General features: G+C 40.0%; 1 protein-coding gene across 6 annotated transcripts in view; it reads right to left on the minus strand.

Moving 5' to 3' along the window:
• The window catches only part of gbf1 (golgi brefeldin A resistant guanine nucleotide exchange factor 1), an 84,239-nt gene that overhangs the window by 16,070 nt on the left and 45,848 nt on the right, over positions 1-22,321 (minus strand). For 2 of the 6 annotated variants that reach the window (XM_034607938.1, XM_034607936.1), the window contains exons 5-23: positions 19,768-19,886; positions 18,806-18,914; positions 18,337-18,397; positions 14,130-14,184; positions 12,144-12,179; positions 10,715-10,862; positions 9,994-10,202; positions 8,565-8,733; positions 8,175-8,386; positions 7,712-7,810; positions 7,392-7,586; positions 6,706-6,898; positions 6,421-6,558; positions 6,250-6,341; positions 5,941-6,143; positions 5,647-5,770; positions 3,822-3,947; positions 1,812-1,894; positions 1,002-1,238 (exon numbers count right to left, since the gene is read on the minus strand). In XM_034607938.1, coding sequence (XP_034463829.1) covers positions 1,002-1,238; positions 1,812-1,894; positions 3,822-3,947; positions 5,647-5,770; positions 5,941-6,143; positions 6,250-6,341; positions 6,421-6,558; positions 6,706-6,898; positions 7,392-7,586; positions 7,712-7,810; positions 8,175-8,386; positions 8,565-8,733; positions 9,994-10,202; positions 10,715-10,862; positions 12,144-12,179; positions 14,130-14,184; positions 18,337-18,397; positions 18,806-18,914; positions 19,768-19,886 — 2,608 coding nt within the window. The remainder of the gene's footprint in view (positions 1-1,001; positions 1,239-1,811; positions 1,895-3,821; positions 3,948-5,646; positions 5,771-5,940; positions 6,144-6,249; positions 6,342-6,420; positions 6,559-6,705; positions 6,899-7,391; positions 7,587-7,711; positions 7,811-8,174; positions 8,387-8,564; positions 8,734-9,993; positions 10,203-10,714; positions 10,863-12,143; positions 12,180-14,129; positions 14,185-18,336; positions 18,398-18,805; positions 18,915-19,767; positions 19,887-22,321) is intronic. The other 4 variants (XM_034607939.1, XM_034607941.1, XM_034607937.1 and 1 more) reach the window with 3 other exon arrangements.

Raw genomic sequence — 22,321 nt, forward strand, 5'->3', positions numbered from 1 at the left:
GAACTATCTTTAGACCTAAAAAAAAACAACAAAAAAAACTATGTTCTGTGTGCTTCCAGACATTCAAATAAGACTCAAAACGAGGTCATTTACAAAGTGTTTTAAGCCTAAAAGTCCACTGATATCTTCCGACTGTCGGGGCTTGCGGACACTTGGATGACTCCACAGGAGCAGTATGGAGGCATGTTGTGTTTTTTCTGCTGTTTTATTACGCCTGAAGATAGGTCACCAATGTCTTCAATTGTATTGGATTCGGCTGCTACACTGAAACTCCTAAAGTGTTTTGTGGACTCAAACACTTCACCCACCCCTCCATCGGCATAGGGGTGAGTAGATAATGAGTGAATTTTCCTTTATGGGTGAACTATCCCTTTAAGGGCTGGATACCGAAGTCTATATTTTTAAGGGTGACCAAATTACTTCAGAGCTACAGATTATGCAGTACCACTGAGTACTGGTATTATATCATTTTAAATGTGAGAGGTACCCAAACCTAATAATCCCCTTTAGAAACTCCTGAAATATTTAAACCAGCCATTTGAACTGAATAGATTTCTGTAGATCTGAGATGAAACTCTCTTGACATCTTCATCACTGTCTTCTACTCTGACACCGCTTTTTCACCAGGAGATAATTGTTTTCTTTTTGTTTGTTTTTCTTTTTGCTTCTGTCATGCGTTAGAATCTTCATTGACCCCCCAGTCGCTTGCGGTGTTCACACATCTGATTCTCCTGAATTTCTATCTGCTGAGTTCAGTGCATGTCTGAAAGCCACTTAAATGAAATACAGCATTTATATATTAAATAGTGTGCAGTCATTTTGAAATGATGAATGTATGAATGAATTGTGACCTCTACCAACAGCGTAATGAGCAAACAGAAAATTATGAGGCACAGTAATCTGTCACTAAATCCAATGATATCATGTTCGAGAACAATAGGAGTTGGACTGACATCTCTGGCTGTACTTTTAAATCCGTATTCAAAGTATATATTGTGTACCTGAAGCCAGTGATGGCCTTCTGGATGATGCTGTCGTCCAGGCTCTTGTCAAAGACGTAGGAGAGGGCAGCAATGGTGGGACCCCAGGTCATGGTGAACAAGTCATGGTCGTAGCTGCCAGGTGGCAAGTGGAGGAAATAACCCTCAGGTGTGGCACCGCGGTGTAGCAACACGCTCCATACGTAGTTCTCCTTCACTAAACCTGTCTGCTCATCTGGCATCACAATCTCTTCATTCCTGCAGAGGGAAAAGCATCTCAGCTGTAACGTCAGCTCAAGTTCGCTTACGAGTGAAAAGCTTAGTGTCCACATAGAGCAACTGATGTGAGCAACTGTTTTTATCACTACCTTTCTGTTGTTGCCAATATATATTTTGGTGCGCATGCATGTAGATGTAGATCTACACATTCTGAGTTTTGCTTTACTGTTTTGTGATGTTGCTGTGTTTTATGGTTTTACAGTTTTCATGTGGTGAAACTGAGCTCCACTCACCTACAGATTCAGTATAGGAGGAAGTATGATGATGCATTTTTGTGCAACCCCCCCCCCCCAAAATAAGAGAGAGAGGAATCACACATCTAACTATGCCTCTCTCAAGTCCCATCTAAATAAATTCCCCAATGAATGAAGTCAAATTAAAATTATAGTCACCACATCAGAGCACCATTGGCAGATTTTCTTAATATTAGCTTGAATTACATTACATATTTTTAAATTAAACAAACAATCTAAAAAAAAGTTTACTATGGAATGTGAAATTATTTTGGAGCTTTATGACATATGCAGACTAACAGACGTCAGGTGAGCTTACTTGATAGCGTTGTAGATGTCCTCCAACATGTCCTGGTCAAAGTCTTTGTCTCCATTTACTCCCTTAAGATTTTTCTTGTATTGCTGTTTCGAAAAGTAAACAAACAAAAAACACAGCAGTTATTGGAACCATCAACCTTTGGGTCCTGGCAGAAAGTTGACTTGAACACCTCACGTGCCCGTCTCCACCATCAACATGTCAGTCAATGCATCTCAACATGGGAGCTTAGCTCAGGCAGCCAAGTCTCTGTCATTCAGTGCTTCGTTAACTGAGCAGCAAATCAACAATTAAAAGGGCCTTGGCTGAGAACACACTCATTATGTGTCACTTAATACACTTTAGTTAAAGCTTTAGGAAAACAAGGATTACTCCTATAAATAAACATAACCAGCCGGTGATGACTGACAGACTCAAGGCTCAGTTTAATGTCTTGGCTTGGCTTGTCCTGTTGGCAGGTATAAAGAGGAGAAACAGGAGCTTCTCAGCAGGAACACACTGAGAAGTCACACCAGCAGAGAAAGACAGAGGGAGCAGGAGGCTACTGAGATCACTCCTCTGTTCGTCATGCTTCTATCAGAGACACGCAGCGTCTCCAACTCGCTCTCTCTCTCTCTCCCTCTCTTAGACGCACGCACACACACACACACACACACACACACACACACACACACACACACACACACACACACACACACACACACACACACACACACACACACACACACACACACACACACACACACACACACACACACACACACACACACACACACACACCAGCTCTCAGAACAGCTGCTGTTCTCGCCAACGCACAGGATGCCAAAATGAGCAGCATGGTGTATTTTATGGACACAATGAACATTATACCCCTGACCTCACCTGTACCTCACTCATAACATGTCATATCATTGTAAAATCCTTGGGGAAAAGACCTGATTTAGACACAGTGATTCACACATGCTGTGGTGAACGCTACACATTTCAAGCTGCTAAGGAACTCAAGTGCTAGGTGACTTTTATTCGCTCTCTGAAAACTTTTGTGTAAGTCCCTGCCTGTTCTGTCGTCCTGAGCCCAGTAATGATCTAACCTTTTTTTTTTTTTTTTAAAACAAACTGCAACTGACTTATTGGGAATGTGTAGGGATCATTTAAAAAAACATACAGCACTGGCTATAGAAAGAAGTATGATTTGACTAAAGAAAGACCAATTGAACAAATTATGTGCTCACAGAAGTGAGACTGAGAGACAGAGAATGCAAGTGTTTGCAATCATTTGTCAGAGAGAGTGGACGACCCACAATCTGTTCACAAGCTACAGCAGACGCTCTGTTTAGTCTTCAGCCCCTGTCAATCAAAGAGAGAAATAACAGACACGGTAGATGAAGAGAGAGAGAGAGACCCCATGTCCTCCCCCTGCCCCCATGCCGCCTGTGTAGGATGAGTTCACCTCTCAAACAGACCACCACTGGCTACAGTTGTTGGCTGCGGGTTTTCTGAGCCGCCAAGTCGCACCAGTGCAAATTCTAGCACTCACAGGGGAATGTCATACTATCAGACACAAATGGGGCCCTGCCGCATTGAGAGGAAGAAAATAGATACAGTGGGGCCCAAAAGTCTGAGACCACGTATGCATTCACTAGAATGGGAATGTGGTCTCAGACATGTGGGGCTCACTGCATATAAATACAGTGCAGTTTATAGCTTCCCCTTTTGAGGAATATACAGAATAAACCTGCAAAGTAACAAGGTGCATATCAATTTGTTTACCATGTTGACATAGTGTGTTATCTGGCAGAGGGGCGTGGTCTTTTTTTTGGGGGGGGGGGGCTCGATGTCCCAGGACCACTTAAAGTTAGTGCTGAGTAAATTGATTGATTGGCCCGCTTATGAAAAGATGAGGACATGGAAATTGATGTGAAAAGTGATATGTGGATGGAGGGAAGGAGAGGAGAGGAGAGGAGAGGAGAGGAGAGGAGAGAGAGAGAGAGATCACAAATAGATATAACTCACCTCTACAGTCATGGGGATGTTCTGCTTGCGGACATTGTTATTATGCTGGTCAGTGTTCAACATTATGACAGCATAGGCCAAGGAAAAGCCTGCATCGTTGCTCATGAATGGAGAGCCGTTCACTTTCTATGAACACACAAATACAGGAGACAAAAATATAATGCAGAATAAATTATACATCATCTGAGGTTCCTTGTGTCTTAACCATAGACTACATATCCTGGATACAAATGCCGCCATCTTGCTCAGTTGGTGCCAGAGTTTAAACAATAGTAGTTCTAGGGATTTACATGGTGGAGGAGGGATTTATGACCTACACTGAAGCCAGCCACCAGGTGGCGATTGAGACAATTTGGCTTCACTTTTGGGGAGCAGTCATGTCGTCTATAATCCAGACTGAATCTCACCTTGCACATCGTGCTGACATCACAGTGACCCCACAGAGTGGAAATCTCATTGACAGTGTCACTGTCTAAAATTACTCATCAACTTATTCAAGGCTGGTATATGTGTGTATGTGGTCAGCCTAAGAAAAGACCTTTACTATGATTAGTTTCCAGGTCACATGGCTCCTACAGCTATTTTTAGAAGTCAGATGTTTTCCCCTGTAGTTTTTCCTTTGTCCACCACCATGTGTGTGTGTGAGTCTTAACACTTATGTCATCCTACTACAATAATTTAGAGGGTTCATCATGTGACAGTGTTTGATTTATCACTTCAACACTTTTATAATAGCTAGAAGTATCTGATGATGGAAAAGACCATTTGAGTAGGCTGGCTTTACTAGATGGGAAAAAGGTTGTTTGTTTGTGTGCAAGGTTTACATCGACATAGAAAGATCTGTGTGGGAGATACAGCCCTGTAAAAACAAACTGCCCAACTTAAAAGGGTTCAAAAGTGATTGGATAAATTTAATGTTTCTTGTGCTGTTTGTTAGTTCATGCGCAATAAACAGTCTGTTTCACATATGGCTCAGAGCTGACGGGGAGTTACAGATAAGGTTGAGGTGGAGCTGTGTGTCAATAACAAGGGTGACGAGGAGACTGTGCAAGTGAAGAAAAGTTGTGGATATCATCCAGACTCTTGCTCAACGTTTTTGCTTTCAAATTGACATACCCGTCACAGTGGCCATTTTGAAAAATGGCAGCCATTTTGAATTTCCAGCAACTGCATGTATTATCCAAATGGCGATCACCAAGTATGGTTAATAAATTCAACTAATTGTGTTTTCAATATCATATAATATCCATTGCTGATAACGACATTGTTTTGACAATAGCAGTTACTAGCAGCCATTTTTCAAAATGCCTTAAATGCGATGCGTATTGAAAATTCACAATGGCTCAATATCCATTTTGATGTGGTCTCTGCTGTTGGAGAGCATCCATCTCCGGGTTGGACGAGTTGTTAATGCTTCTCTTTTCAACACAGTTGCAAAGAGTGGTTATCACAGTCTTTTTGTCAACTCCAGCCAGTCTGACCATTCTCCTCTGACCTCTCAACACATTGGAAGGCTTTTATTTGTCTCCCCATTCTGAGAAAAAAAACCTACAGACTGTTGTGTATGAAAATCTCACGATATCAGCAGCTTCAGAGATACTCTAACCAACGATCCTGTCACACTCAAAATCACTAAGATCCTATTCTGATGTTTGCTGGGAATATTAAGTGAAGCTCCTGACCTGTAAATGCAGGAGTTAATGTTTTGCACTGCTGCTACATGATTGGCGGATAGGATAATTCTTTGAATAAGTAGTTGGAAAGGTGTTCCTTATAAAGCACTCAGTGACCGTATATCAGTCAAGGCTGAGAAAATGTGTCTTACATGCCAGTTGTCTGTGAAGGTTTCCATGAGTCTATGGATGACTGGAGCCTCTCCAGGTAATCTAAAGGCCTCCAGGTAGAGACGCAGGGCCTCATCAATACGAAGTCCCTGGAAGGTGAACGTGCTGTGAAAAGGATTCATATTAGTTAAATAAGCTCTCTAAGCATTGTTTATTAGTAATAGTAAATTCAACAATGCACCTTGGAAACCAAACTCTCTGCACCCTTTATGAGAAGAGGGTACATAATCTTCTAAATGATCAACACATGCACATGCGCTGGAATTTCATCGTACTTCACAAAGCTGTCCAGGAGGTCCATGTTCTTGCGGTCACTGATGAACTCTCCAATCATCTTTTTGTCCAGTCGGGGGTTTTCTCTGAGCCACTGCGCCACCTGGTTGTTGTCCATGGGGCTACTGAGGAGGCCTTTCTCCTGCAGGAACTGGATTCCCTTCTTGGGCTTCTGGTTAAACTGCTCTGTGCCTGTGATTAGCAGCTGGACACACAACAAGAAACTCATCATGAAGGTGCAGTTGTAGGTTTCATAACTGGCTGTGGATGTGAAATGTTACGACAAACCTATGTCGGTCACAATCACTTACCTTTTTCTTTGTTCTAATTTCCATCAATTCTTGGGAATCGGGTAAACATGATGAGAAACGCTGAGGCTTCTTCGGTGCTCTCTTCTCAGCTGCTTAAAGATGAAATCAGGTTAAACTTCCAATGATGAGGAAGATTTAAAGGTAAAAAAGTGACTCAGATCAAAGACTCACCAGCATCATTGTCTCCTTGGTCCTGTCTGCCCAGTTTCATCTCCTCTGCCATCAGATGACCACTGGTTGGTGGACATATTGGTGCACTCGGAGCTTGTGGAAGACTCAAACCATTGGTACTGCCAAGTCTGTTAAGATCTGAAAACAGAAATAATTGTGTTTTTGTTAAAGCTACAGATTTAAGACATTTGTGACATTATTTTATATCTTTATATTTTAAGCATTGTAAAGGCCTAAAGAAAAAACATTTATGCAACAGTCAGATGTCTGCAGGGGTGAATATACCAGTTGTAGTGTCTGGTCCACTATTGCTTGAACCTTCTCCCTCTGCCAGCAGTGTTTCTGACTGCTCTTGTTGAGCAGTGTTGTTGAGCACTTTGGCCTGACAGTTAGCCTCAGTGCTGTCAATCACCGTGAGGAGAGCCTCCAGCGACAGGAGGTGCGTTGTGTAAAGCTGCCCTGACACTGGGAACGCATTCTGTAGAAAGAGGACGGAAAAACTATTTTCATTCAAAATAACAAATCAACAACATTTCATAATTAATTTGACATGCAACAATATAATACAAATACAATACACATGAAAACAAGGATAATGCCTTTTCATTAAAGCCAGACTGATATTTTAAGACATTTGTCTGATTGATAATTGCACTTAGGACAAACAGTGTTGTATAATAAATAAATAAAAAACAGCTTCTGCATTGTTCACCACATTCAATTTAAGACTTTATGACCTGTTTAAAGATCGAAGATCTTTACCCACTAAGACTGTTACAACAGATTCCAATGAATATTGGAAAACACAAACTGTAAGGTAAATTATTTAAGATCCATTATGAACAAACTATTTAAACAATATAAAACAATGCACTTGGATCAGTTTGGCCTATCTAAAAGGGATTCCCATAAGAATTTATGATGTTTTCATCATTACTATATGTAGAAGTGATCTAATAAGGGAAGGCTACCTTGGACAGCAGTTTAGTGAGGTCTTCAAACAGATTGGAGCAGTAAAAGTCACAGTCATAGTTAATGTACAGCTCGGTGACAAAGCTGGGGATCCTCCACAGCTGCACCAGAGCCTCCAGAGCCATCTCCCTCATCTCATATGGCATCTTAACGTTCTCTGATGTGATGATGTCCATCATTTTCTTTAGGTACATCTGCCAGTTCAGCACACAGGGTAATGATTAGACATTCAGGATCAATTTTACCATATAGTGTGTCAATTGACAATTAAACATAAAGATATATTCATGAGAAAGAAGTACTGATAATAACGTGTTACCTCGAGCTGAAACTTGAGATGTAACCTCATGCTTTCGAAAAGCAAGAAGCAAACTCGTATGGAGGAAGCGTACAGGTTCATACGGTCAGCACTCAGCAACTAAAACATAGAAATCAACAAAAATACTTTACAGTAAAGCAAATAATTACAAATATTGAAACAGACGATCAGTCAAGCTTTCTACAAATATTATTTTTGATTTGTTCCCGATGCTAACTCACTCATTTAATGTTACTGGATTTTTGCTCATACTTTGACTTGTAATAAAAAGACTGAGGGCAAAATTATTTATAATCATCCTCTTTCAGTTTCTTCACAGACAAACTAATGGATGGCACAAAACTAAGTTTAGAAGTGGCCAACATACACCTCAATATCTTGAAAATCTTACTCAAAGCAAAGACTTGCAGAGATGATGAATTTAAACATATTTAACATTCCATAGAAGTGTCAGCTATTTTACCTGGAAGAGATGTCTGCAGAGCTCATCTTTGACTAGTCCTAGTAACGACTGGTAGTTAGCAATGTGTGCTGACTCAAGTGCAGCAGTCAGCAGCTGCAGGCCCATGTGCATCATTGCGTCAGTGTTGTGGCGGTCATGGGGGTTGGTCAGTGAGATCAGGAAGCGAAAAAGCTCCCTTAGACATGGGAGGCCATAAGGGATGAGAGATGCTCCTAAAGGAGGCAAACGGAGGATGGAGATTAAGGAAAAGAAGATCTGACATGTAAAGAAACTGAACTATGCACAGACTGTTTAGCTCTGTTGTAATGTTTGCTTAACCCTCTCATTCTAAGGAAGAGTGGTATGAAGATACAAGTAAAATAGAAACATAAAAACCTTCAATATCCATACCATCTCTTTGTGTGGACTGTGTGAAACGGACTCCTCGGGGGTTGACATAGTCCATATCATGGACAGAGGTACTGTCCGACTGCTCTGTAATGGAGTCTTTGTCCTCCAGAACCTCAGGGATAGATTCCACTGAGGCCGACTGAGATGGTTCAACTTGACTGCCCTCCGACTAGACACAAATGGAAACAGAACACAAATCATAGATCATCATCAAAGTTGAAGTCACATACCAGGGTCTCACTAGATGTCACTTGGGTTTACACACTGGTGTCAGTAACAATATATCACGAGTCATATTTTCAAAAAGAATGCATATCACATGTCAGTCAGTCTTTCTGTGTTTTATTTCCATGGCATCAGTGCCATAAACCTCTTGGCTCCGTTTTAAAGCCATGCTAATGAAGAATCTGTCATTCGGATCAACTCTAAGAGCTCACTAAGTCCTTGGCCCGCATAGAAGTCTTCTACCTGTTAGTTAAATACAGTACTGTGCTAATAAAAACAACAGTTAGAATGAAGCTGAATGCAGTACAGTGGTAATATACATTACAGTTATCATAAAGTTGAATACAGTACTAAATAACATTACTTGAAGTACATATGAACAAAGTTAAATAGAGCAATTATATTAAGTTAAATACAGTACTGTTAAGTACAGTACTTCAAAATAATGAAATAAAGTTAATTAGATTACTGTAATAAATGTAAACAGTGTACAAATTCTAATGGTCTGTATTTTTATAAAGCTTTTCTAGTCTTGATGACCACTTTACAGTCCAGTTTATTGTCATTCACCCATTCACACATACATTCATACAGTGCATCTATTTTTTCTATTAGGGGCAATTAGGGGTTTAGTATCTTGCTCAAGGACACTTCTGCATGCAGATGGGAAAGACTGGGATTGAACCACCGACCTTCTGGTTGGAGGACGACCGCTCTACCCCTCAGCCAAAGCCACAACATTAACCATATATGTAAATCTAGTTAAATAAAGTACAGTTCTGATAAAGTTAAATTAAGTACAATGACCATGTAACGATGGTAAGTAACCATGTAATACATTTAAATAAAGTGAAATAAAGTAGTGTAATAATTAAGTTTAATAAAGTAATGTGAATGAAATAATTCAAAGAAGAACCATTGGTGCTTTTATTCTGCAGCCCCCGGACAGTAGCAGTTAGCTGTTAGCATTTTGCAGAAAGTTACCAGTTGACGCCACTGATACACGTGAGGATTTATTCATTATGACAAACTGGCGGATTCCAGCCTCTTACTCTTCAACTGCCAGCTTCAACAGGCAAACGGCTATCTCCTGTGCTACCTGTTACTACATTACCTTGGTGTAAATAATGAATTTAATATCAATTTAGATCAACGTGACGATTCAAAATCTTTTTAAAAAAGTGCTGTATATTACAAGTCTTACGTGTGCATCTGGAGAGCTGGGCTCAGGGCCCAGGGTGTTTGCAGACAAGCTGCACTGTTCCAGGTCAGAAAGGTCTTCTCTGGAGGTGGCTTTGGAGCAGGTGTCCAGGCCACTATCTGTGGTTGTAGGGCTGGAAATGGATGAGCCAGCACTGTCTGAGGCTGGTAAGCTAGAGGCAGACAGGCCCTGCTCAATGAACGGGACGCCACCTAACAAAAGAGATATGATTTGATGGTGTAAAATTGCACGTCTCAGCATATATCCATGTGCACAAATGTAGAGAATTTGCTGAAAGTGTTGATAACCTTCAAGTCTAAATACACATATTCCATTAATAAGTTGAAAGTTGTAATTTATCAAACTCCAGTAAATTTTTAAGTCTCTATTTCAATAATTGCTGTTGAACCTTGATCTTTGAGGTCAGCTTGTATCTGTTTTGAACCTTGATTCTTTTTCCACCTTTCAAAATTCCCTTCTCTTTGTTTTTTTTTTCTGTTGTTTTTCACGTGCAGCTTCTTCCATTGGGTAAAATCATCTGCATTTATAAGGTCCACCAAGGAACCCAGAAAACAGCATCAATATTATACAATTCTTCACTGTCTGATATTTACCCGACCAGAATCTTTAACAGAAGACAACTTGCAGATTTTGACTTCATCAGCCTCCACTTAGGTGACCACTGATGGTTGTGAGTGTATCATTAAAACGGAGTGTCTCTCACCTGAAAGGTTGTTGTTGCTGAGGGTGCTGGACTGGGCTGGGTCCATCTGACCAGAGGGACTTCGGACCATGTGTCGAGGCGGCCTCGGCGAGCGCTTCTGCTTCTTCCATTTGGACGACTCACTCATTCCACCGGCACGCATCTTCAACTACAGGAAACAAGAGCACATCACTGAGAAAGTCCTGGGTTTAGCAGACCTATGTAGCAATCTCCTTATCTCTCCACTACTGGCACACTGTGCCCAACACACCGATAAATGTTAACCGTCAAATTGCATTATAGGTAATGCAGTCAGGCTTTGATAAGGAAGAATAGTGTTTGGACAAAAAACGATGATGCCTCTAGTTTTGCTGCAAATCTAAAGGTTCTAACTTTAGTTTTAAACTATCCATCATGAGCCATACAATGTTTATAGGAGTGCAATGTTAAATCAGTGTGTTGTTTGAAATAAAGGACTCACTCATATAAACGGATGCATATTTTACCTTCCACAGCATTAACACTTCTACATACTGAACTGCCTCAGGGAGACTCAAAATAATTTGTCTTTAATTATAATTTATTGCACTATACTAAACTCTATAGTTAATTATGGTCATAGAAGCTAATTTAAATAACTGGAGCAAACACACCCCTGGTCTAATTGTCTTGTATAATATGCCTGGAACAAAAGAGCAGATGCACATGATGAAATCTAAAATAAAACCCCTCTGTTTAGGTGTTCCCTGAGAGATGATGTACTCTAACTGTGTGAAGATACTGAGTGAGGTGCAGAGAGGAACCTATTTGATCAAAGCCTGAAATGAACACAGCATCATAAATTCATAACACAATGCACAGAACAAAAACAGCATAGCATATACATGAACATTGTGCACCAAGAAGAGCCTCAGCCACTGATTATGATTTGATGTGGGTTACTGTTACTGAATTTTAAAAGGTTCTGCTTCATCATTGTGAGGGTTGTATTTACTTATGCAAAACATTTACAGTTTCAGACACTCTTAAATCTATTTTGTGATGTAATCTATTCTTAAAAAAAATACTGAGGCATGCTCGATCGAGCAAAAGATGAAAGGGCTTATGGCTGGCATGACATGCAGAGGCTTAGACATATGCATGAGTTTGTAAAAAATAAAAGAGGACAAAATTCAATAATATTACAAATGTAATGAGAGCACTCACAAGCACAGACTTGTCATAGTGAACTATGTTTAACATGATAAAGACCATTCAGAATTTAACTACATTAGACCCTATGTTGTTTTATATGAGATGATTATTTCTTAAAACACTTGTCAAGTTCCTGCTTTTAGCCACGTTTACAGTCTCACGGGTGGAAGGTTAGTGAGTGGTCTTTAAAGAAGGACAGGGGAAAGGTTACAGGAAGAGATTCTCCAGCCCTAATACTTGAAGTTATCTTCCTTACCTGCACTCGTTTGTTTTTCCACAAGATATTGTAAGCCTCAGAAGAGAAGGGGAGCGGGCAGGTGCCCGTGATTAGTGATGGGTAACATGTCAGCAGTGGGACCAACACACTCAGGCATACATGTTTACGCTTAATGGTGGGAGAGTGGGACCCAAACAGCTCACAGGGTTTTAAGTGCGCACACACACACACACATGCAAGCGCGCACACACACGCACACACACATACAGCCATATTTGCTCCAATCACTAAAGAATGGGCAGCAAGCTGATGAACAGGCAGAGTGAGTGGATGGAGAGACAGACCATGCAAAAAGCAGCAACTGCTGGAACTAATGCTCTCAGCTCAACAACAATATAATATATTTAATAATAGCAATATGGCAGCCATTTTAGTTATATTCGTATAGTATGAAGCCTGTTTCATTAGTATTAGAGTAGAGTAATTAGTATTAGTCATAGAAACAACAGTTTTTTCAGGTGAGAAAGTAATTTTAGATTTCAGTCTGAGGTAGGTTTATCCAAATCATACCTGTTTGGAAATTTGGTCTGGCGTCTTTAGGAGATGTGAGAACATCTCATCTCAGTGGCTCAGCTAACCCTTTGTCGATTCATCACTCTGTTGTCTGTACCATTTTGTTATATGATAACATTCCTTTTAGAAGATAGCATTTGAGCGAAATATAATATTTGTTACTGCCAGTTTGTCTGAGAAGACGAGGATAACCATAATAAATAGTTGTTGAATGTTTACCAACAGCACTGCTTCTGTGGGTTTCTTATGTACAAACAGTTCAGTCAGGTACAACTGTGATGAAATGTAATCCGAGTTGGGTTGCTCATACTAGCAATAACACTGTTGTTCCCCTTTCTAAGTTCAAACTCCCAGAGTACTAAGGTCTGAACTTGGCATAATTGGTATTGAAAAAAGCCTAAAGTGAATCATCCGGGACTGTCTCCCATGCAAACAGTCCTAGTTGAGACTTCCTCCAGCCCAGCCTCCCAAACATGACTGACTTACCTGTACATACTCACTAGCTTTTCAGGCACTAATACTGAATTACCACTTTGTGATGTTCAAATTTGGACCCTCAACTTACCTCACCTATACTTCTATTAGACGTACTCATTCCCTGCATTTCAGAGAGACTTTAGAACAGTGACATGAATTTTTTTTTTAAAATTCAGCTGTAGAATTAAATGGAGTGTTGACATTCCCTTCATTTTGGGTGTAAATCCTGGTGATGATAGAATTTGGAGAAAATAGGAGAACCTTTTTTTAAATGTAAAATAATTAATCCAGTGATGATTTTTTACCTGAGACAAAAGAAAATTCAATAGGAAGTCACTTGTATGCACTCCCACCAAGAAGCCAAACTCGCCCTGCCTGTCTCAACGGCAGTGCACTATGACAGTGGGCAGTGCACTATGGAACTAGCAGTGCACTATTTAACTAGCCCTCTCTCTACGATTCTGACTTGTGCTTCTCCTCAAATGAGATCCTGAGTGTCCAGGATACAGTGTTGGGCATGTGGGAAGGGAAACGTGCAGACACAGAAAGATGGACGACTTAAACCAAACACTAAATGTTCCAAAAAGCAAAACTGAACTGAAAGGGCAAAAATAAGACTGGAAGAGAGGGGAGGGTACACAGTCAGAAAAGGGTGACAGGAGCAGGATAGGTCTGGATAGGTTTATCCAGACGTTGATCTTTAAGGGTCATTCTAGATAAGATGTCTTTAAGTAAATAGAATACCACTGATGACAACGTGCAGGGATTATGTGGCTGATGTGGTCTTTAGGACATGTTCATATTACTTAGTTTTTTAAGTGATGCTATTAAATCATTAACTGTATTTTACAGCCATAGACAGAAACCTAAAGAAAAACAGCACAATGATAATGAGAAAACCCAAGACAGTAAAAATGAGGGAGGAAAAAAAAAAAAAACAATAAGCAGGCACATTCAATATCTCAGTCCTGTTACCTTCTTCATGTTGGCACCAATATAACTCTTGGCCTCTTCTTTGAACTGTGGGAGTCTGTAAGAAAAATAACATACAACTTAGAAAAAACTGTTTGTGCGGAAAATATGATTTTTTTAACACACTAGCTTTTCATTCAGATTACATCAGTAGCAGTGAATTGCTTCTATGCTATTTTATAATCTATATTTACTGGTACTCAGTTTAAACACAGTCCAAACATAAGGAGTTGGATCCACACTCACTGACTCCAGTTCAACTGTCCACACTGTGCTTTTAATACATGTCGTGTTGTGACCTCGATGCAGGAGGAAAACTTCCAGTGTCCAAACATTCACTTATGGCAGATGCTCCACAGAGGGGTATTACTCAATATCAACAATCGGGTCCTTTCGGTCAAATTGATCAAAATAATAAAATCTGATATGATTCACATAAATATAAAATATCACATCGTTAATTCATTTCTTTTATTGATAATGTTACATTCCTAAAATGTCAACAGACAGCAATGATTCAAATTAGTATGTTTTAGTCACAATATGCCTACATGTTGGATCCTACACATATTTCAAATCTATGTCCCCCCCTTATTTTAGGGACGATGTAATACAGTAACACAACCATATACAGTAATCCAAACACAAACACAAACAATCTTCAAGAACTTTAAGAAGTGATACCAACATGATGCACTTAAACTTAAGCAACAAGCTTTTCCTTCATCAAGACTTCTACACACCAAGCCTAGATACAAATGTTTTGTTGTTTTACACACAACATGTTTTCATGATTGAACTATTGAACTATTGAAATGTATTAAGGTCAGAGTGGTGCCACTGGTCCTGGCTCTGACAGATTCACCTTAAAACACGCTCATGTCTCTACAACAATGAGGGTTTCTGTTGTCAGTTACATTCATTCAGGTGCATCAGGCTGACGACTCTCGGTCAGCAGTATCACTGACCCAGTGTTACATAAAACTCATCCCAATCCTTTCTGCGCATTGAGGTGTCATTTTGGAAAAAATGGGAGAACTGACAGCAGATACACACGTCCACAGCGCACATCAGGAGGGAAACAACAGAACCTGAATCACAGCTGCCAGCATGACACGACATGCCAGTAGTCTGGTGCTCTATGGTTCGGACTGCAGGATCCGAATAATACTATACTCAAAGACTCAATTCAATGTATTTTGATGCTTGTTATTAATTTAAGTGTTAAATTATCTTAGGATGATACTTAAATGATCTCATGTCCTTGCACTTTTTTAAGTAAGACAAATAACGACAAATCTTATATGAGTAATATAGTAACACTGCCTTCAATTGTTTTCAATCAATTAACAAACTAATTAATTTCATCATGTAGCACAACTTAATGCAACATATATTTGCTGACTTGAAGTTTTATCCTATTGTATCCTAAACCATTTTCAAAGGATCATCAGAAATACACAGAAACAAACGCAGGCAGGCAGAAAAAAAACAGGAAATATTTCGATGGATGGATTTAATCTTCACCAAAATTGAGTAGAAAAGTAGTAGAACATCTGAACTGAGCTGCAAAAATTATCACTTATTTCTTGACACAAATAAAAAAAAAAAATTGTTAAGGCCATTATGTCATTATTTATATACAGCAAATGTTTGGTTAAACTGCTGTAAACTAATTTTGTGTAAGTGTTGGTAACTTAGCTCGTGATATTACATTATAGGCCATAGGGGATGACAAAACCTTAAAATATCTTTGTATCTAATCTGTATCTAATAAATGACTGCATGTTTGTTTCTTGACATGATCGATGCTCAAGTCTAAGACAACAGATGAAGCGTCGGACATTTTTAAATCTTAAAATTAAAAAAAGACTTCATTCACTTTATAATTTGTGAAGAAAATTAAGTCTGTCACAAGTTTTTTCAACAATTGCATGATCAATTACTCAATGCTGGAGTCACAGATTATTTCGTTTAAAATTAGGGATACAGGTATGCTAAATGTTGTATAGTAATCTGTCTTGTGCAAACATGTAATCAGGCTTCACAAAAATCTGAAACATTACTTACATTATCACAATTGTGTTGTGTATGCCATTTTTGCACAATAAATTACTTAAAGACAGCAAACATCTGCCTCTGCTGCTTTGATTTTCAGTTTTATATCCTTCTGGTGTGAGTCTCGCGTCACTGAAGCTAAATTTACCCACGAAAAAGATGAAACAATTAGTAGAAAAGCATTGTAGAGCGTGTCCTAAACTGCTTAAGTGGCAAAACCACAGTCATAATCTCAACATTTTCTACCTGAGCCACAAATAAACTTTTCCAGCATTTTACGAGCAATGCTGGCTGCTGTTCTCAGGGCGCTACACAAAGATAGGATAGTATAGGATTCTTTGTACTCTTAAGCTTTGCTGGAAAATGAGATGTCACCCCATTCGCGCAGACACGCACGCACGCACACACACACACACACACAAAGAGCCAGCAGCCCCCTTCTGACATCAACTCGGCGTTAATAGAGTGTTGTCTTGCGAGCATGATTATTGGATGATCTGTGGGTCCAACAGATTAACATGCCTAATACTTTCAGCAGGCAATCTAAGAGTCCTCATGAGGAGCTGAAGAGAGCTGCTGCTCATTATTGTCTGGTGGGGGTGGAACGGGGGGAGGCCCAGACCCATTCAAAGGGTCTGTGTACAAGTCAGGGGGCTGGGGGTTGAACATGAGCAAAATGAGATGAAGAGCCGTGTGTGTGTGTGTGTGTGTGTGTGTGTGTGTGTGTGTGTGTGTGTGTGTGTGTGTGTGTGTGTGTGTGTGTGTGTGTGTGTGTGTGTGTGTGTGTGTGTGTGTGTGTGTGTGTGAGCGAGAGAGAGCAGTATCAGAAGGATGAAATAACAAGATGACACTACATTTATATGTATGTTTGCTGTTCACATGCAGGGATGTCTCTATTTATGAGTTTGGCTGTCGGGCATTTCTGTTTTTATACATGCACAGTAAAATCTTATGACAGTAGATGATAACAAGGTGCCATACAAGAGGCCTGCCAATAAATGAAAACAGGCCAAGAATTCTTGGAGGCAGCATCAGTGAATGGTAACAAGCTTGGCAAAAACCAACACTGGACGTCAGCCGGATTGAAGTTAACGCATCACTTTATGACAAATCCTGTGTCAAATTGTCTTGGTGGTGACACACACGCATAAGAGAGGAGGTGAATCACACCATAACTTTATTTTGAGCTTTGTTTGTTCTCCAGGTCTGCTCCTTCATATTCAGATGAGCAGACAAGCTTTTTTTTGTAGCTTATTTTCCTGATTGCTTCTGTCTGGCATCGTTGGCAATGCTAGTTTGGAATGTGTGTGTGCGTGTGTGCTTGTGTGCGTGTGTGTGTGTGTGTGTGTGCGTGTGAGTGTGCGTGCGTGTGTGCGTGCGCATAGATATGCTTCTTAGTATTTATGGGGCTGGGAGCTTTGCTGTTGAAGCAGAGACCAAGTTCATCTATATGCAGATCATACGGTGTGCAGCTCTCTTGGCTCATCCCTTTGTCTGCGACCGAATGTGACTGGCACTCTGATGCATCTGAATGGGGTTTGTGGAGATGGTGTGTGTATGTGTGTGCATGTGCTTGTGCTTGTGTCAGGCTCTTCTGCTAAATGCCAAAGGAGAAATCATGTTATGACATTAGTAAATCTGTGGTCCATTGACCTTAAGCACAGAGCAAAATGAAATTCATGAGCTTTAAGGGGAATAATGAGGCCTAAGAGAGAAATATATGCAGGAAACCTCCAATCTGTGATGCATCAGTCCAGCCCGCTCTTGTTCTGTGGTGAAATATCTTTAAACTTGGAGTATGAAATTGCTCTTACAGAATTAATGAAACCGACTAAATAATCGGTGGGCGCAATGTAGAGACCTCCACATTTAAAAGCTAAATGATTGCTTTTTTGATGAAGATTGTGTTTACATCCATGGCATGGCCTCAAATGTTGATATTTGGCCATTACATGGTAAGTTGATCATCGCTGCTTGCACTTTATGAGTAGATTAGATAGTTCAGCCAACAAAACAGTCCCTAAATAAGCACAATGTTTTCATATATGAGAATAAACTTGGCTTTAAACCCCTCAGCAGTGAACACATTAAAGTAGAACTAAACACATCTACCCACAATCTTTATCCATCCTTCACCATGCTACTTATTTACCTGGAGAAAAGTAGCTGCACCATGTCAACCAGTGTATGTTCAGCTGATTTCCTGAGAAGGTCTGCAAACACAGGGGAGACAGACATGAAAACCAGGCAGAATGAAATTAGGAAGCAAGAAACAGTCGAACTAAGAGTGAGAGACCACCAGACACAGACATTTAGAAGAAACTAAATGTCAAACAATAAATATTAAAATACAAATGATTGTTGAAAAGTCTGAAAGAGCAAACACCCATTGTCCCCAAAAAATATTTTGATTGGAGTTCTATCCCATTAATCATCTTATGAGCCATCAAATTTAGTTTACCAGATATATTTGCATGTTTTGACCCCCCGCCCGACCGGAAACCAATACATTACAGAATGGCAAAAAATATGTTGTGTAAGCAGAGTTGATGTGACTGTAAGTAAAGTGAAACATATACTGATAGAAATAGTGGTTCATGAACGTGTTGCATGTTACTCACCACTAAGGCGCATTTCAAAGCAAATCCTGAAGCAGGACTGCATGATCTCACAAACCGACTCATTGGTCAGATGGGCTCCGACTGGCGTCAGCAGCAGAGTCCTCAGGACCTTAAACAGAACAATACAACTGTACAAAAATCTGCAGTTGATGCACTAACCAAGTTGATAACATTCTGTCTGTTTCAATCTAAGCACATCTTAGATTAAAATGCTTTATTTTACTCTTCAAAATAACTTATTTTCACTCTTTTCAAACTAACTAATTTTCAGCCAAACACCTGTAATGTCTGCATTGCATTAACTGAGAGAGGACTAGAGGCTCTGCATCACTGCAGAGCTACAGTCTCCAGGTAGTCTGCATGTAGGTGAACATCTGTGAATTGCACTGTGTCCCTCTTAACTACAGGAGTCTGCATGCACATTGTCACATGCTGCAAGCAAGTCATTTCTTTACTTGTGGAAAACACTGTGCATTTTCCTAAGATGACAAACTTGTTAATAATTACATTGTGGAATTGTTAAGTGAAATTATTCAACTACGTACTCTGCTACATTCTTGTCTTTTATTCAGCAAATAAAAGATTAGACAGACAGACCTCATTGATAAACATTGTGAACACAAGAGATTGAAAAACGTGTACTTCACAGTTATTTAATGATGGGTTGCTAAGTTGCTAAGTTTGTTTCAAAAATATATATCAATATTATGTTGGGCATGATTTTGTGAAAAGATTGAAAAAAAGAGAAACTATGTATTAGCCCTTTTACCCAGCTCTACTTGTTTATATTAATATTTATTCATTTATATTATCATAAACTTAAATAACCACAGTCTCAACAGAACTTCAACTATGAATTTCATAATTGTCTAATTTATTAGACACTACTGTACTGGATTCATAAGTACAGTACAGGTCAGAGCATGACCACTGTAATAACTATAAAACAAGCTGTGATGTACCTGTAGAATTTTCATGAGGACGACTTCATCACTGGCAGGGTCCGTTCCCACAAATCTAGCATGTGTGACGGCATCTGCCATGTTCTCAATGGCCTCTGCTGCCGCTTCATGGTTTGCATCTGTGAGTAAGCAAGAAAAACAATGTTTTTATCAAAGGTCTGACTCCAATTTTCAAACTCCCACACATACAAGAGCAGTTTTGATACATGAGTCTAGTCATATTGATGATTTCCCTACACTTCAGTGTTTTTAAGTGTGGAATACATTAACTGGTCATATTAACGAAGTACAACATATTTGATGCAACCAAAAAGCGTATAATGTTCAGGTTGTGGTGACAATGTCACAGCTGTTTAAATTGAATGTTTTTCTCTGAGATTATACCTAACATGCGGTGGGGAGGGAGTGGAGGACTATTTCGGTAATTGATTCCAGCTATACCCAAATTTGAATGATTTCTTCTGTGATGAACCAAATACCTCTTGGTTTTGGACAATTGGTTTGACAAAACAAGATATTGTGAAGACATCACCTGTGAACTTGTTTATGGGTTGTGCATTTTTTTAATATTTGCTGACCATACGATTAATCCCCAAAGAAGAAAACAGGTCTATAATCAAAATAATAGTTATTTGCAGGCCTGTATTGAATTAAATTACATTTCACAACTGTACCTCATAAAGTGGCCATTAAATCTATATATAAAGACATATTGATTATCTTGGGCATTAAGAAAAAGTGAGTGGCACGCATCTACTTGTAGCCTACACAGGAATGTGTAAATACTACTTTATGTGACCTCTCCATGAAAGACTCAAAGTACAACAGACAATTCTATAGTAACATTACATTAAAAGCTCTATTAACAACTGTAGCAGCCTGATAATATCTGCAGCTGCCATGTAGACGTCATCTGTTCAGAGACGACTCTGGGTTCAGAGCAGGGTGGTGGGACTGCAGTGTGGACTCCCAGTGGAACAGGACGCCTTCAAGTATTGACAGACTACTTATTTCCACCATCCAGTGTCAGTAAAAATGTAGAGCAGTGTTTAACTAGCTCTACCTGTGCTGCATGTGGTGGAAACACACTCAAACGGAAATTAGCACTTAACATAGATGGATATGGTGTGATCTGTAGGCTGAGTGAGGTATAACATCTGATTGTAGGGATTGTTGGTCAACTATGCAAGCACGAACAGCTCCAACAGCTCAACACATAAACACAACTAGACAAGCCTCGTGTGGTCCATCCACATTGTCTTCTCAAAGCCTGGGGTCTAATGACCAAATGTGGTCTTTTGTTAGAGGCCGGCTGGGACAAACTGGCTGTCAGAGCAACAGGAGCCAGTGTTTTTGAAACCTGAGCGGCTGGCCAGCTATCTGCCTGGAGCCAGCCTGTTTTACTTTCCCATCGCCCCCAGGAGCAGTAATCCATTAACTAATAAGCAGAGGGGGGAAGAGAGGGCAGAGGAAGAATGGAGGGAGAAGGAGCTGCAGATGAAGATTTTCCCAAGTAAAACAACAATGCAGCCTGTCAACAGACATTGATGTGTGGAAAAATAGGTTTAATGTAACACTGCAGCTTTCTGTTTGAGCATGTGCTTACGAGTTGACTTAAAATATTTTAAGTTACTTGAGGAAACCTAGCAACTGTTGAGACATTTTACTCATTGTGACGAACTGGAGTTGAAAGTACATCAGTAAAAAATAGGTCAATGGCTGAGAACTGGTTTATACGTGGTTAAGGCTGTTGAGACACCGCAATGCCAGCATCCCTCTAGAGGCGCAGGCGACAACAAGCGTGGAAGTTGTGCTGAAAACATCCGATGGCCAGACACAGAAACTGGAGCCATGGGGGGACCCGGCAGAATGTCATAAGTGATATAAAACACTAATCCTTCTCTTGGCACAAAGTCTACACAAGCAGTGTCCAAAGGAGGGGTTGGGTGGAGGGGGCCGCGGCTTGTTAAAATAACGCAGAGGAGAGGAGAGGCTCAACATGTGTGTACGTGCCTGAGGGTATGTGGGCAAAGTCAATAGGGGGTTGAACCAGCTGCCACATAAAGAAGTTTAAGTATATCAAACTCTGGTCACAAAAATCAAAGACATGGTGTGATTGAGAGTTAAGAGAAAGAGAAAGAGCAGAGTGACTTTTTAAGAGGGCGACACACAAAAAGCTCTCAAGCTGCACACTGCATAAGGGCCAATACATCTTTAGAAATCAAACAAAGGGACTGCTGCATTTTCCATGGTCAGAGAAGAAAATTAGTTTGTTCACCTGTTCATCTTGTGAATAGCAAAAGATCATCTTTCAGGCAGGCTGCTCTGCTCCCAGTTTTAGCTCCACAGTAACGGTGTGCGGTGGTTAATACACTGTATGCATACAATTTAAAGTTTTGATTTTCTTGACTGTCTGGAAAGATTGCTGATTTTCAAAGATCATTTGCTGTGGTGACACAAGAAGACACGAGTGTTCCTTGTGGTTTGGTTTTGAGCAACTCATTGTCCCGGGAGAATTACCGATATAGAACTTGGATTGCGATCCCATTCTTAT

This window comes from Hippoglossus hippoglossus, chromosome 15, assembly GCF_009819705.1.
Source record: "Hippoglossus hippoglossus isolate fHipHip1 chromosome 15, fHipHip1.pri, whole genome shotgun sequence".
NCBI lineage: Eukaryota > Metazoa > Chordata > Actinopteri > Pleuronectiformes > Pleuronectidae > Hippoglossus > Hippoglossus hippoglossus.